This window comes from Canis lupus, chromosome 28 (assembly GCF_003254725.2).
Source record: "Canis lupus dingo isolate Sandy chromosome 28, ASM325472v2, whole genome shotgun sequence".
NCBI lineage: Eukaryota > Metazoa > Chordata > Mammalia > Carnivora > Canidae > Canis > Canis lupus.
This window is the reverse complement of record NC_064270.1, coordinates 10,504,486-10,518,307: the sequence shown is the minus strand read 5'-3', so window position 1 is coordinate 10,518,307 and position 13,822 is coordinate 10,504,486. Positions and strand designations below refer to the sequence as shown.

Below are 13,822 nucleotides of genomic sequence, written 5' to 3'. Positions count from 1 at the left end.
CAGGGAGCCCCCTGCCCCTGTGCCAGGGCCCCTCAGCAGGGGGATGCTGTGCCCAGCTCCCCCTTCCTTGCTGGTGGATGCTCTGCAACTGGGAATGGGTGGAGGGAATTCAGGGCTGAGTGCCTGGAAAAGGCAGGCAGAGCTGTTGCCCTTGGCAACTCTGATGCTCTTTCTGCCACCAAGGGGGTTTTCGCAACTTCTTTGCGGCTGTCCCCTGACTTGGCCCCGCCTCCATGCTGGCCCCGCCTCCCCACTGGAGCCCAGCATTCTATGCTCCTGAACCTTCCCCAGCTCAATCATAAGCACAGCCACTCCCAGCTCCAGTCGTGACATCTGCTACACCTTGTGCCTTTCACCCAGGTGTGCTCCCAAGTTGTGGTGGGGTGGGAAAAAAGTGTTTTCCTCTGCCTTTCCCCATTTCCCTTCCCTGGAGAGTTTATTGGTGGGGGTGGGGTGGAGTGTGTGCATCAATCTACAAAATGCCATGCAGCATCAAAAGTTCATCTTGGAAATGTTACCTCATCTCTCTTTTTCCCAGAGCCCTTGCTTGCAACCCTCGCCAAGGGCTCTGTGAGGTCCCAAGCGTTTTGTCTATACAGAGTACACTCAGGGCACCCTGTGGTTGGGCAAGCCCCTCTTGGCAGGGGCCATTTGTTACTCTGAGGAGTGAGTGTTTCTGCTTATCCTTGGCAGTACTGGACGCATGCCTTGCATAGACTAGGGGCCTGGGAAGTGAAATAGGATGGAACTCCGCTGGGGAGTTCCAACGGAGGAGGATGTAGGATGTAGGAGTAACCTCCTCCAATGTAGGAGGCTGCCAGTTCAGTGCCTCTGTGTGCACCCTCTTCTCTTGGAGTGGAGTCTGATGTACTGAGAGGGGCCAATCCTGAATGGCATCCCTTAGGTTGTGCAGTGTATAACCTACACAGCTGTACCGGGCAGCCTGGTGGGGAGTCTCTACCATCAGATTCTGGAGGTGGCCTGGCAAAATGCAGGGCTCTTCATCTAAGAAGTGAATGAAACTCTTTCTAAGTTGGAACATGACAATAACCCATTCATGTGGGTTCCTGTTACTCATGGATATGTGGCCAAGCCGTCTCCCACCATATTCCCATTTGTTTTTGTTTTGTTTTGTTTTTAGATTTTTATTTATTTATTCATGAGAGACACACAGAGAGAGAGGGGGGGAGAGAGAGAGAGAGAGAGAATGAGGCAGAGACACAGGCAGAAGGAGCAGCAGGCTCCATGCGGGGAGTCTGATGTGGGACTGGATCCCGGGTCTCCAGGATCAGGCCCTGGGCTGAAGGTGATGCTAAACCGCCATATTCCCATTTGTGCTGATGTCATGCTAATAGCCTTCATGGACAGTGTCCACCTTGGCAGACTCTGACCTAGTCTCCCTGCTTCAGCCCCTGCCCCCTCCACTCTGCCCTCCTCACCTAATTTGCAGATTTCCAAATGCAAATCTGATCCTGTCTCTGAGGCTTCCTTGTGCTCTCTGGGTAAAATCCAAGCTATTATTCGTTTTGTCTCCTCTACTTAAGCCACACTGAGTTCACCACGGGCCAACCTGGATCCACTGCAAGGCCTTTGCTTCTGCTGTGCCTTCCTCCAGAAAGGATCTTGATTGTTTTTACACAGGCTGAATGGTTTCCAAGGTGGCTTTTGGGGGCTGCTTGCAATATTGTCCCCAAGCCCCATTGTTACGTCCCCTCTCCAGATCCCATTCCTGCCTGCATGGCTTTTTGGAACCTTTGCTTTTTTCCTGATCATACATGGAATTCTTGGTCAACGCAGAGAACTAAGGTGAAGAAACCCACTGGCCTAGGCCTACCGCCTGGGCCTCCACACAGCTAAACGTTGATCTGTTTCTTTCTGGTGTTATCTGTTGCTTGATGTCAGAGCTCATTCCATGCATGCTGTCTGTTATTCGTGGTTTTTTTTCCTGTAATTCTCTGAAAATATGTTAATTATCTCGCCCATGAGATTTTCTCCTCTTTGAACAGCCTCCTTTTACATCCAGGGCCAGGTTAATTTCCCATGAGGTTCCCCAAAGGGCTCCTCTGCTTCTGTGGGTTCCGTGCATGAGGCAGAGAGTGGGTATTGGGGGGCTGCTCCTCCAGTAGTGGGGTTCACGGCTGCCTCTCGCCCATAGAGTACCTCAACACACTTTACTGCCACCTGCTGGCCACTTGTTGCAACAAACCTACACCACTGTGCTGTGCCTGTGAATGGTTTAGGGGTGGTGCCACTGTGTGGCTGATACTTACAAAGTAATGTCCCACCCGCTTGGCTGTCTTCTTACTCTCTCTTTCTGCTGCCTTTTGTCTCCAGGGTCCTGTATGGGAACAAGATCACAGACCTCCCCCGGGGTGTGTTTGGAGGCTTGTACACCCTACAGCTCCTGTAAGGACCCATCTGCAGGTGTCCTTGGGTGGCGTCCAGGGAGGGGGCTTATATTCCTCTGGCCTCTCAGACAAGCCTTGCTAGCCTCCTTCGGGTACAGGACGCAAGGACCTAGGATGATGGCAGAGCTGGGGATGCCATGAGGGACTCTGGGGCTCTGTTGAGGCCAGGGAGGGAGGGGGGTCAGATTCAGAGCTGATCACAGGATGCCTGAGCTGAGAGGCCTGTGCTCCCAAGGAGGTCAGCATGGCAAGGGACAGAGTTGTCTCCTATAGGGGGACACCCAGACCCAGCTCAGCCTCCTTGAAGCATGAGCTTTCAGGTAGGGGTTCTCTCCCAGGATCCAAGAGCACAGAGCCCAAATGCTCCGTCTTAGATGCCTGGAAACCCAGCTTCTCCTGGAAAGGAGAAGAGATTCCAGAATGCCTTTGGGAGGTGGCCTGACCACTGTGCTCTCTGCTTCCCAAGAGCCCTGTGAGCCCCTGTAGCAGTTCCTTGAAAGGGAAAGGTGCAGGTGGAGCAAGACGGCCCCCTGCACAGAGAGGGCAGTCGGAGTTCTTGCTTCCTGTATGGAGTGGACATCCAAAGGGCTGGACTCCCTTCCCCTGCTTCTGTGCGCTTCTCCCCAAGACAATACCTGCTTGGTGCCAGGGAGGTGCCCAGGGCGTGTTGATGTGGCCAATTCTATGCCTCTCCCCTCACCACCCGGCTCTGGTCTGCCCACAGGCTCTTGAACGCCAACAAGATCAACTGTGTCCGGCCCGATGCCTTCCAGGATCTGCAGAACCTCTCACTTCTCTCCCTGTATGACAACAAGATCCAGAGCCTTGCCAAGGGCACCTTCACCTCCCTGAGGGCTATCCAAACCCTGTGAGTGCCCTCTTGCCCTCCTGTCCTCAGTCCCAGCAGGAGGACCTAGGGAGAAGTGACAGCCCCCGGGGACAGGCAGCTGTTTTGTCCTGTGCCTTTGGCCCACCAGGAGTGGCCTCATATAGAGGAAAGAGCACAGACTTTGGGTTGGAAAGTCCTGGGTTCAAATCCCAACTATACCTCTTATTGGCTGTGTGATCCTGGTCAAGTTAATTAGCTTCTCTGGGCCTCAGTTCACTCATTTGTAAAATGAGGATATGGTTTTCTTCATACGGTTGTTATGAGATAAAAGGGGATGTTTGTACAGAGCTAAGTTCATTGTAAATGCTCCTTGCATGCTTAATTGGCATTTATATTTATTTGGGGGGGCATTTATTATTAATTTTTTCATGGCCATTGTTTATCTGCTGGACAGTGCTCTCCTTCAGATAATATCTGCATGGTGGGGGGCCGCATAGGTGTGAAACAGGTCAAACAAAAGGCAAAAAGGCACAACTCCTGCTCAACAAGGACAGTAGCCACGGAGACAAAGTGGTTAAAGCCCATGAGCCCACCTACAGCCCTCTCCTGCTAATTAATTTACTTACAGCCAGGGAGAGGAAGCTGGAGCGCTACTGGGAAATCTTGCCAAGTATGTGAAATCAGAAGTTATAGGGAGACACGAGCAAGGTGGATTATCTTACACAGCCAGCGGGAAGTCCGAGAGAAAGGCATGAAGGAGATTCCCAGGTCCCACACACAGGAAAGCCTTGGGGATAGGAGTCAGGACTGAGGGTCTCATATGAGGAGCTTGTCTCCCTCCCAGGGCGAAGGAGAGTGAACACATCCAGTGGATTGCCCTTCCTGGGGGTGGCTCCTGTCTTTGTGTCCATTTACCTGGCTGGATTTCAGAGAGTGCTTCTGCCCACTAGACAGAGACCTAAGGTCTTGGTCACTGCTGGCAGGGCACAAGTGGAGGACAAACTTGGAGCAGAATGTCCAAACAGGAAGTCTTCCCACAGGCAAGGCAGGAATGGTGGGGCACTGAGAACCAAGCAGCCACTGCTGTTCACCGAGCCCTGACCCAGTGCCAGGCCCTGGCTCATTCTGTATGTTATCTTACTGAACACTTTAAGTGGCCGGGGGTAGTACAGTCTGTCATCCCAACTGCACTGATGAGAACACTGAGGCGGGAGGTCATGGTCATACAACATCTAGTAGAGCAGGGATTTGGTCTCAGGCATCTCTTCACTGTCACCAAGAAGTTAGTTAGCTTTCTCCTCAGTTGTGCTTTTTCCGTAAGAATAGACCTCATTACTTAAGGCGGGAAAGCAGAACTGGACTTTCTTTCTTTTTTTTTTTTTTCAGGTCTTTTTTTTTTTTTTAATTTATTTATTTATTTATTTATTTTTTTGTTGTTGTTTTTTTTTTTGTAATTTATTTTTTATTGGTGTTCAATTTACTAACATACAGAATAACCCCCAGTGCCCGTCACCCATTCACTCCCACCCCCCGCCCTCCTCCCCTTCTACCACCCCTAAGAACTGGACTTTCATAAACAACTATATATTAACAACCAGAGTACAGCTTGGAACAAGAGTAAAAGAAGCACAGATCCAGGAATAATCAGATATTCTCAGTATAGGTTTGGATAGTTAAACCACTTGACGGAGTCGTGGATCAGGCCTGAGCAGATTGAAACTCACCGCATCCTGCTTGATTTGTCCATAGCTCCAAGATCTGCAGCCAAGTGCCTGGGCTAGGATACTGATTTTGCGGCAATTTTTCTCGCTCCAAGAGATTTTTAAAAGTTCTCTCTCTCTCTCTCTCTCTCTCTTTTTTTTTTTTTTAAGATTTTATTTATTTATTCATGAGAGACACAGAAAGAGAGAGAGGCAGAGACACAGGCAGGGGGAGAAGCAGGCTCCATGCAGGGAGCCTGACGTGGGACTCGATTCTGGAACTCCAGGATCATGAGCTGAGCTGAAGGCAGACACTTAAGCGCTGAGCCATCCAGGTGCCCTTAAAAGTTTTTTAAAAGTAGCTTTAAAACAACAACAACAACAAAAGCAGCTTTAACAGTGGCTCAATGGGTGGCTCAGCTATTTAAGCATGTGCCTTTGGCTTACGTCATAATCCTGGAGTCCTGGGATCAAGCCCCATGTCAGGCTCCCTGCTCAGCAGAAAGCCTGCTTCTCCCTCTGATGCTCCCCCTGCTTGCTCCCCCTGCTCCTTGCGTCAAGTAAATAAGTAAAATCTTAAAATAAACCCAGCTTTAATGAGGTATAACTTATATACTATAAAATCTACCTCTTCTAGGTGTACGACTCAATGATTTTCAGTATATTACAGTTGTTCAACTATCACCACAATCAAGTTTTAGAACTTTTCCATCACCTTCCCCAAATCCCTTGTGTCCATTTTACAGTCAGTCCCTATTTCTGGCTGACCCTCAGGTAACCATTAATCTAATTTCTGTCTTTATAGTTTGCTTTTACTGGACATTTCATAAAAATGGAATCATCATGGGGTGCCTTGTGGTTCAGTCGGTTAGGTGTCTGACTCTTGGTTTTAGCTCAAGTCGTGATCTCTGGGTTGTGAGGTGGAGCCCTGTGTCAGGCTCTGCACTGGGTGTGAAGGCTGCTTGAGACTCTATCCTTCTGCCCTTCCCCTCCCCAACCTCACCCCTGCTCACTGTGTGCCTCTATTATTTTTTTTTAAGATTTTATTTATTTATTCATGAGAGACACACAGAGAGAGGCAGAGACATAGGCAGTGGGAGAAGCAGGCTCCCTGCTGGGGGAGCCTGATGCGGGACTGGATCCCAGGACCCCAGGATCATGATCTGAGCCGAAGGCAGATGCTCAACCACTAAGCCACCCAGGTGCCCCTGCACCCCCTCTTTAAAAAAATGGAATAATCATGGTATATCATCTTTTGTGACTGATTTCTTTCATGTTTTTGAGGTCCATTCACATTGTAGTATGTGACAGTACTTGGTTCCTTTTTATCACCAAGTAATTTCCCACTGAATGGATGGACCACATTGTGTTTATCCTTCCTGGTTGATGGACATTGGATTTCCACTTTGGGATCATTATGAATAACGCCACTGTGAATATTTGCTTTATGTGGACAAATGTTTTCATTTCTCTCGGGCGTTCTGGTCACATAGGAAATTTATGTTAACTTTTTAAGACATTGTCAGTTTTTCAAAATGGTTGTAAATCCCATTTTATATTCCTACCAGCACGTGTTAGCAAGGTTCCAGTTTCTCTACATCCTTGCCAGTACTTATATCACTTGTCTTTTTGATTATAGCCACTCTAGGGGGTGTGAAGTGGCATCTCATTGTGGGTTTATTTTTTTAAAGAATTTATTTATTAGAGACACAGAGAGAGACATAGGCAGAGAGACGACCAGGCTTCCCGTGGGACTTGATCCCAGAACCCTGGGATCACGACCTGAGCCAAAAGCAGACGCTCAACCACTGAGCCACCCAAGCGCCCCTCATTGTGGGTTTAACTTGACTAATGATGCTGAGCATCTGCCCCCAAAGATTTCTAGTTGTGACTTCTTAATGCATATTCCAAGAAGGACAGTGAGAATACAGTCTTCCCTTCTGCCTTCTACTATCACAAATGTCCATGGAGGGAGTGGCATGGCCACACATGCAGCTCATTTCTGGGTGTGCCTTTCACATATTTTTCCCAAGCAGATATTTTTTTCCTTCTTCCTGAGCATTTCCCTTCTCAGCTCTCTGCTCTTTGCAATTATTAAAAATTCCAATTTGTGTCAAATACTTAAGCCACTTGTCTCTGTGGCGGTTCACGTTTTTTTTTTTTTAATAAATTGGCATTGACACAAATAACCTGTTCTTAAAAAGGATATATCCTATCCCACACCCATTGAACATTAAATACATGCCTGAATAATATACTTGAATTGATTTTGAGCAGAATTTTCTACCAAGATTGTGATAAAAGGAAGCAATTAGTTCAGGCAGAGGCCAGGCAGTGAGACATAGGCAGATGTGGCTGGGTGGCTGGGCGGATCCCAGAGCAAGCCCCAAATCCTAATGTATTTTCAACCATCAATGGACTCTGTCTGCCATGGAGTGTCAGCAAACACATCTTCTCTGTGCAAATTGACAGTTTAAAAAGGGAGACAAATGTCCAACCAGATGCAGAAGGGGTGGGAGGGGCCTGGCCCATTGAATGATCCTGACAGGAGCCAGGACTGAGACAGGAAAGTGAGTGTGCTGCCCAGGGAGGCAGGGACATCTGGGCAGAGAAATCTCCAACTAAGTATCCCAAACAGGAACCAGAGCCTAGGAGGTGACAAATAGGAGAGAGGGTGGCTAAGGTCAGAGCTGAGCTGGGTGCAGACCCTGGCAGGGCTCATGCCTCTGCTTGCACAGCCCTGGAGCCCCGTCAGGGCACTGGGCTGAGGCCAATAAGTAGATGGCCGGAACTGATGGCATTATATGAAGTGGCCATCGGTGGCGCGTCCTCTGAGCTAGCCCTTGCTGTGTCTTCCTGTACTTCCACGCAGAAGCATTGACTTTCAGGTACAGGTGCTAGAGAATTCTTTCCCGGCTGTCTCAGTTTGGAAAGCAGGGCACGTCCGATGCTGTGATGACCAAGACACAGGCTGGCAAGCTGGCTGCTGGAGTGGTTCGGATGCGGCTGGCCTGAGCCTGTTGGGGTGGGGAGGGCCCACGAAGGGCAAAGCCACCCGGGTGGTTGCTTATAGAGGTTCCTACAACGTAAAGACTGCTAACTCTGGGAAACGAACTAGGGGTGGTAGAAGGGGAGGAGGGCGGGGGGTGGGAGTGAATGGGTGACGGGCACTGGGTGTTATTCTGTATGTTAGTAAATTGAACACCAATAAAAAAAAATAAATAAATAAACTCAACAATAAAAAGAAAACAAATGTTTTCTGATTGAAAAACTTCACAATAAACCAAGTTAAACAATAAAAAAAAAAAAAAAAAAGACTCCTAACTCTGGGAAACTCACTAGGGGTGGTGGAAGGGGAGGAGGGCAGGGGTGGGGGTGAGTGGGTGAAGGGCACTGAGGGGGGCACTTGACGGGATGAGCACTGGGTGTTATTCTGTATGTTGGTAAATTGAACACCAATAAAAATTAATTTATTTAAAAAAAAAAAATAGAGGTTCCTACAGTCAGCATTACCTGTCAGCTGTCCCCTCCCCATATTTATCCTGCTGGTCACAAGGGCCGCCTGGCAAGAGGATATGAATGGTCTCCCAATAACTAGCTTTCAGCCATGTTTTCTGAATTCCCCTTGTGTCAAAAGACGAAGTAAAATGGGCAGGGGGAGGCAGCCCTCACGGCCTGGGGTGGGAATGGAGATTCCTGTAAGTGAGGGGCTGCAGCAGGCACGTTGAGACACGCTCAGCCCGGCTGCAGGAGCAGCCTTGCCGCCTCTGGCCCAGACACCTTCCTGACAAAGGCTATGGAGAGCAGCTGCTGTTGCCCGAGGCCACAGGGAGAGGCCAGCCCACGACAGGCCTGGGTCCTAGTACCTATTCTGTCCCCTCACCCATGGAAGGCTGGGGTGGTCTGGCTGGTCTCCAGCTCACTCTTGCCTCCACTCATGTTTGTGAAATGTCCCAGGGTGCAGTGTGAAGGGTATGGGTACAGGTGAGTAGATGGACAGGGGACAGAGTGAGGCTTGAAGGAGAGTGGAGCAGGGCCAGCTGGAAGCTCCAGAGCCTGAAGAGAGCCTTCTCTGCTGAGATGTGCTGGCAAGACTTCTCCGTCGGTAGGTGTACCGAGGCGGCAGACCAGCCACCAGCGAGCAGCGAGGCCTCATCCAGGCAGAGGTCAGCACAGGTTTGCAACCCTGTCTCTGATCCCCACTCTGCCCCCTCCGGACAGGCATCTGGCCCAGAACCCTTTCATCTGTGACTGTAACCTCAAGTGGCTGGCGGACTTCCTGCGCACCAACCCCATCGAGACGAGCGGGGCCCGCTGTGCCAGCCCTCGACGCCTTGCCAACAAGCGCATCGGGCAGATCAAGAGCAAGAAGTTCCGGTGCTCAGGTAGCTGCACACTTGGCCACCTGTCTGTCTGTCCGCCTGCCTGCCTGTCTTCAGTCAGCCCAGGGACCAATGATGTTTCTGGATGGCTCCAACAGCGTGTCCTAAACCACTCTAGACCCTCACCAGAGGGTGTAGTTCCCAAACTGTAGACTTGGATCTGAATGGTTGGCCAGCCCCAGCCCTCATTGTACTGAGGCTTAGGGAAGAGTAGGGCTGGCTGATGGTCCTTGCAGGAGGCCTGCCCAGACAAGGACCCGGGTTCCTCTACTGCCAGATCAGTGCGCTTTCATGCCACTGCTTTTCAGACTCGAGAAGCCTGGGAACTCTCCCCAGTGAGAAAGCTGCCTCCTCCAGGCTCCCAGGCAGCAGAAACTGGCTGGGAACAGTGTGAGTCAGCTTCTGAGCCTGGATCCGGGTCAGGGACCTGATGCCTCTCTGCTCCATCTCCATCTTGGGCCATTACACATGTTTTTGGTGCTCCCTGAGAGGTTCAGTTGGGGGTGCTCCTGCCCCCAGCATCAGCCTGGCCAAGGAACATCTCCATAGCAGGCCTTCTCCACCTGGGGGCTGGGCACGTGGGCTCTGGGGCCCAAATTTGGGGCCCCAGTATTGTTTCTGGGATGCCTTCATCTGCGCAGTGGGGTTGGGGCCTGGGCTCTTCCTGCAAGTCCTAGAGGATTCTAGCTTCATGGTGTTTCTGCTTCTCTTCCCAGCCAAAGAGCAGTACTTCATTCCAGGTAGGAGAGCAGGGGGTGGACTGAGGGCAGCCTGGGTTGGGCGGTGGCAGTGGGTGGGCAGGGGCAGCAGGCTGAGGGGAGCCGGGGAGGCCCTGCCCTGGGCCCCTCAGCCTCCCGCCCCTGCCCTGTCAATGCAGGCACAGAGGACTACCAGCTGAACAGCGAGTGCAACAGCGACGCAGTCTGTCCCCACAAGTGCCGCTGTGAGGCCAGCCTGGCCGAGTGCTCCAGCCTGAAGCTCACCAAGATCCCAGAGCGCATCCCCCAGTCCACGGCTGAGCTGTGAGGGCCCCCAGCCCCTCCGTGTCCCTCACTCGCCCCCAGCCCCACCAGCCCTCCCAGATCCACTCTGGGTTTCCTTCTGGTCCAGCTCTGTTTGGGACCACTGGAGACCCCAACCTTCCTTTGAAATAGGATCAGTTTGCCTTGCCAGATAAATTATTCTGGGAGCCCCTTTGAGTCCCAAATATTCTCAATTTGGAAGATACTCTAACATCTGTCATTTATGAATGTGTAAATGCTCTTCATTGCCTCTTACAGACGATTAAACAACAATGAGATTTCCATCCTGGAGGCCACTGGGATATTTAAAAAACTCACTCATCTGAAGAAGATGTGAGTTACCCATTGGCGGGGAGGTTGTAGTCAGGACTGTAGCTGGGGAGGAAGAAGGAAGATACTGGGTGTGGGGGAGCTCCCAGGGGGAGGCAGGGCTCCCGTGCAGGGGGGCAGGGGGCAAGGGGCAGGAAATTGAGGGAGGCTCCTCAGCTCTATAATTCTTCTGCCGCCCCCCATCCAGCAATCTGAGCAACAACAAGGTGTCGGAAATCGAAGATGGGGCCTTCGAGGGCGCCGCCTCTGTGAGCGAGCTGCACCTGACGGCCAACCAGCTGGAGTCCATCCGGAGCGGCATGTTCCGGGGCCTGGACGGCTTGAGGACCCTGTGAGTGTGCGGGCCGTGCCCGGTGATCAGGCTGCAGGAGCACCCACGTATGTTTAGTTCCGGAGTGGCCCGCAGGGCTGCAGGCAGGAGGGCTGGATGGCCCCCAGGCAGGGATATTGCCGAGGTGACTCAGCCGGTGCAGACTGGGGAGCAGGGACGCCCGTTGTCTCTGGGATTCTAGGATCCCGTGGCCCGGAGCCCAGCCAGAGCTCACCGGTCATCTGACCTCCGCGGCTGCTGCAGGGAGCCCCCTCTCCCCACCCAGGCAGCGCTAGCTCTTCAGGTGACACGCGGACCTGGAGAGGGGACAGTAGCAGTGCTGTCCAGTCGGACTTCCTAAAGGACAGAAGTGTCCCACGTCTGCACTGTCTAGTCAGTAGCCACACGTGCCTATGGAGTTCTTGACATGTGGCCAGCGCTACTGAGGCACAAAATTTTGAATTTCATTTCATTTGAATTAATTTGAATCTAAACAGCTACGCATGGCTAACGGCTACCATGTGCGGCAGCACAGCTCCAGATGCCACCTGGCTGGGTTTAAGTCCCAGCCCTGCTGTAGGGCTCTGGATCTGTTTTCTGAGCACATATCATGGGATTTGTGTAAAGGAAATGAATATGAAGGGGTTCCCTGTGGGTTTTTGTGTTTTGTTTGTTTGTTTTACAAAAAGGAGATTGTCTTTGTGCTGTGTTTTGCCAGTTGCGTTTTGCACATGTGAATCTAGTGTGGCTGTTTTCCTGGGCTGTTCATGTAGGGCTGCCTCATTCTATATACTTGCCAGGTGGGCTCTTCAGCCAGGCGCTTGGGTTCCCTCTGAGGAAGGCTTGGAGGGGGCCAGAGGAGAGGGACAGGGCAGATGCTGCGGCAGGGCCAGCAAGCACACACGAGTGACAGCACAGGCATGGGAGAAGAAATGCCATAACTCTGCCACCACACACAAATGACCGCTGTTCATTGTTGATATCAGCACTTTCCAGTCTTGTGCATCCACATGCATACTCATGCACATGTGCACCCAGACACACGGATGCTTACATGTAGGTATTTCGGAACAGAATCCTATAATCCATTTTATTTAGTGACCTGCTTTGCCCTTAAATGCAACATGAGCACCTTTACATATCATTAAAATTTCTTCTACAAGGGAGAAGAAATGTGTGGGAAATATAGAAAGGGAGACAGAACATGAAGACTCCTAACTCTGGGAAACGAACTAGGGGTGGTGGAAGGGGAGGAGGGCGGGGGGTGGGGGTGAATGGGTGATGGGCACTGAGGGGGGCACTTGACGGGATGAGCACTGGGTGTTATTCTATATGTTGGTAAATTGAACACCAATAAAAAAAATAAATTTATTATAAAATTAAAAAAATTTCTTCTACAACATCATTTTGAAGGACTCCGTATTACCTAATCATTGGAAATTTAGGCTATTTTAATTGTTGTGGTAAGTGATGTCGTGGTTATTATCTTTATCATGAAATTCTGTGCCCATCCAGGATTATTCCCTTTTGACAAATTCCTAAAAGAAGCCTGACTGGATGAAAGCCTGAAGCCATTTTAGGGTCTTCTATGCCTCTCACTGCCAGGGAGGCTGCAGGTCACTCTCCTGCTGGCCTAAATGCCCATTCATACATTATATTTTTAGTTATTTTGCAATTTGTCAGGCAAAGATTCAATATGCTTACATGTCCTTTCTTTTTTTTTTAACCTGTCCTTGATTACTAGTAAGTTTAGACATTTTTTTTTTATCAGTGTTCATAAGCCATTTTAATTTCTTTTGTGAATTGCCTATTCTGTGTCCAGCTTGGTTTTAGTTGGGGAGAGGATTTGAGCCAGGGTTTTGAGGGTGAACAGAGACTTTCTCAGATATAAATGAGGAAAGGGGTCATTCTAGAAGGAAACTGTAGCCAGGGAAGGCCTGGTGATGCAGGCCCTTGCAGCATGCCCGCAGACAGAAGAGGCAAGGGTATGTGGCTCTCTAGGGAGGTGGGAAGATGCTGGTCTGGGGCTCCGTTAGACAGATTCCTGCAGGTCACAGTAAAGTGTGTAAACATTATTCTGCAGGTAGTTTGGGGGCCCTAGGGCTTCAGGTTGGACAGGAACATGACTGGGTGTAGGTTTTAAGCAAGTGTCTCCAGGGGTTGATATGGAGCATGGCTGGAGGGTGCCATGGGCACCCAGGGAATAAAGGTGGGCACTCTGCAGGCAGGAGGGACAGCAGGAGAGTGTCTAGGAGGGGGGCTCTCAAGGGGAGCATGGGTGCGGGGAGTCCTGGTGCTGTGGTTCTCAACCTCTATTCCTTGCCTGGAGAGGAGAATGTGGAGGGGGGAGTCGTGGTGGGCAAAGCCCAGGCAGGTAGGTGGCCACAGGGCACAGCACAGCTGCCCCACTCCCGCCCCCCCAGGATGCTGAGGAACAACCGTATTAGCTGCATCCACAACGACAGCTTCACAGGCCTGCGCAACGTCCGCCTCCTCTCGCTCTATGACAACCAGATCGCCACCATCTCCCCCGGGGCCTTCGACACCCTGCAGGCCCTGTCCACGCTGTAAGTCCGGGCCTGGGGGGTGAGTGAGTGGGCAGACCTGGGGCTCCGGCACCAGTGTCTGAACCCCGGCGGCACCCCGACCCCCCAAGGGTAGTTACTCTGACTCACTGGGGTGAGTGGTCTCTGGGTTCCCACTGCGTCAGAATGGCACGTCTTCATCACTGCTGGTCATCGGGTAAAGAGTGCTGGGTGGCCGCGTGGCCAGTATGTGGCAGCCCGAAGGGGATTTGCAAGGAAACCGAGGCTGGCAGGGTATGTGGGTGGTTACACAGCC

General features: G+C 51.2%; 1 protein-coding gene across 2 annotated transcripts in view; it reads left to right on the top strand.

Moving 5' to 3' along the window:
- Positions 1 to 13,822, top strand: part of SLIT1 (slit guidance ligand 1) — a 170,395-nt gene that overhangs the window by 117,814 nt on the left and 38,759 nt on the right. For both annotated transcript variants that reach the window (XM_025466773.3, XM_049103508.1), the window contains exons 12-19: positions 2,335 to 2,406; positions 3,133 to 3,276; positions 9,159 to 9,322; positions 10,036 to 10,059; positions 10,197 to 10,341; positions 10,600 to 10,674; positions 10,859 to 11,002; positions 13,405 to 13,548. In XM_025466773.3, coding sequence (XP_025322558.1) covers positions 2,335 to 2,406; positions 3,133 to 3,276; positions 9,159 to 9,322; positions 10,036 to 10,059; positions 10,197 to 10,341; positions 10,600 to 10,674; positions 10,859 to 11,002; positions 13,405 to 13,548 — 912 coding nt within the window. The remainder of the gene's footprint in view (positions 1 to 2,334; positions 2,407 to 3,132; positions 3,277 to 9,158; positions 9,323 to 10,035; positions 10,060 to 10,196; positions 10,342 to 10,599; positions 10,675 to 10,858; positions 11,003 to 13,404; positions 13,549 to 13,822) is intronic.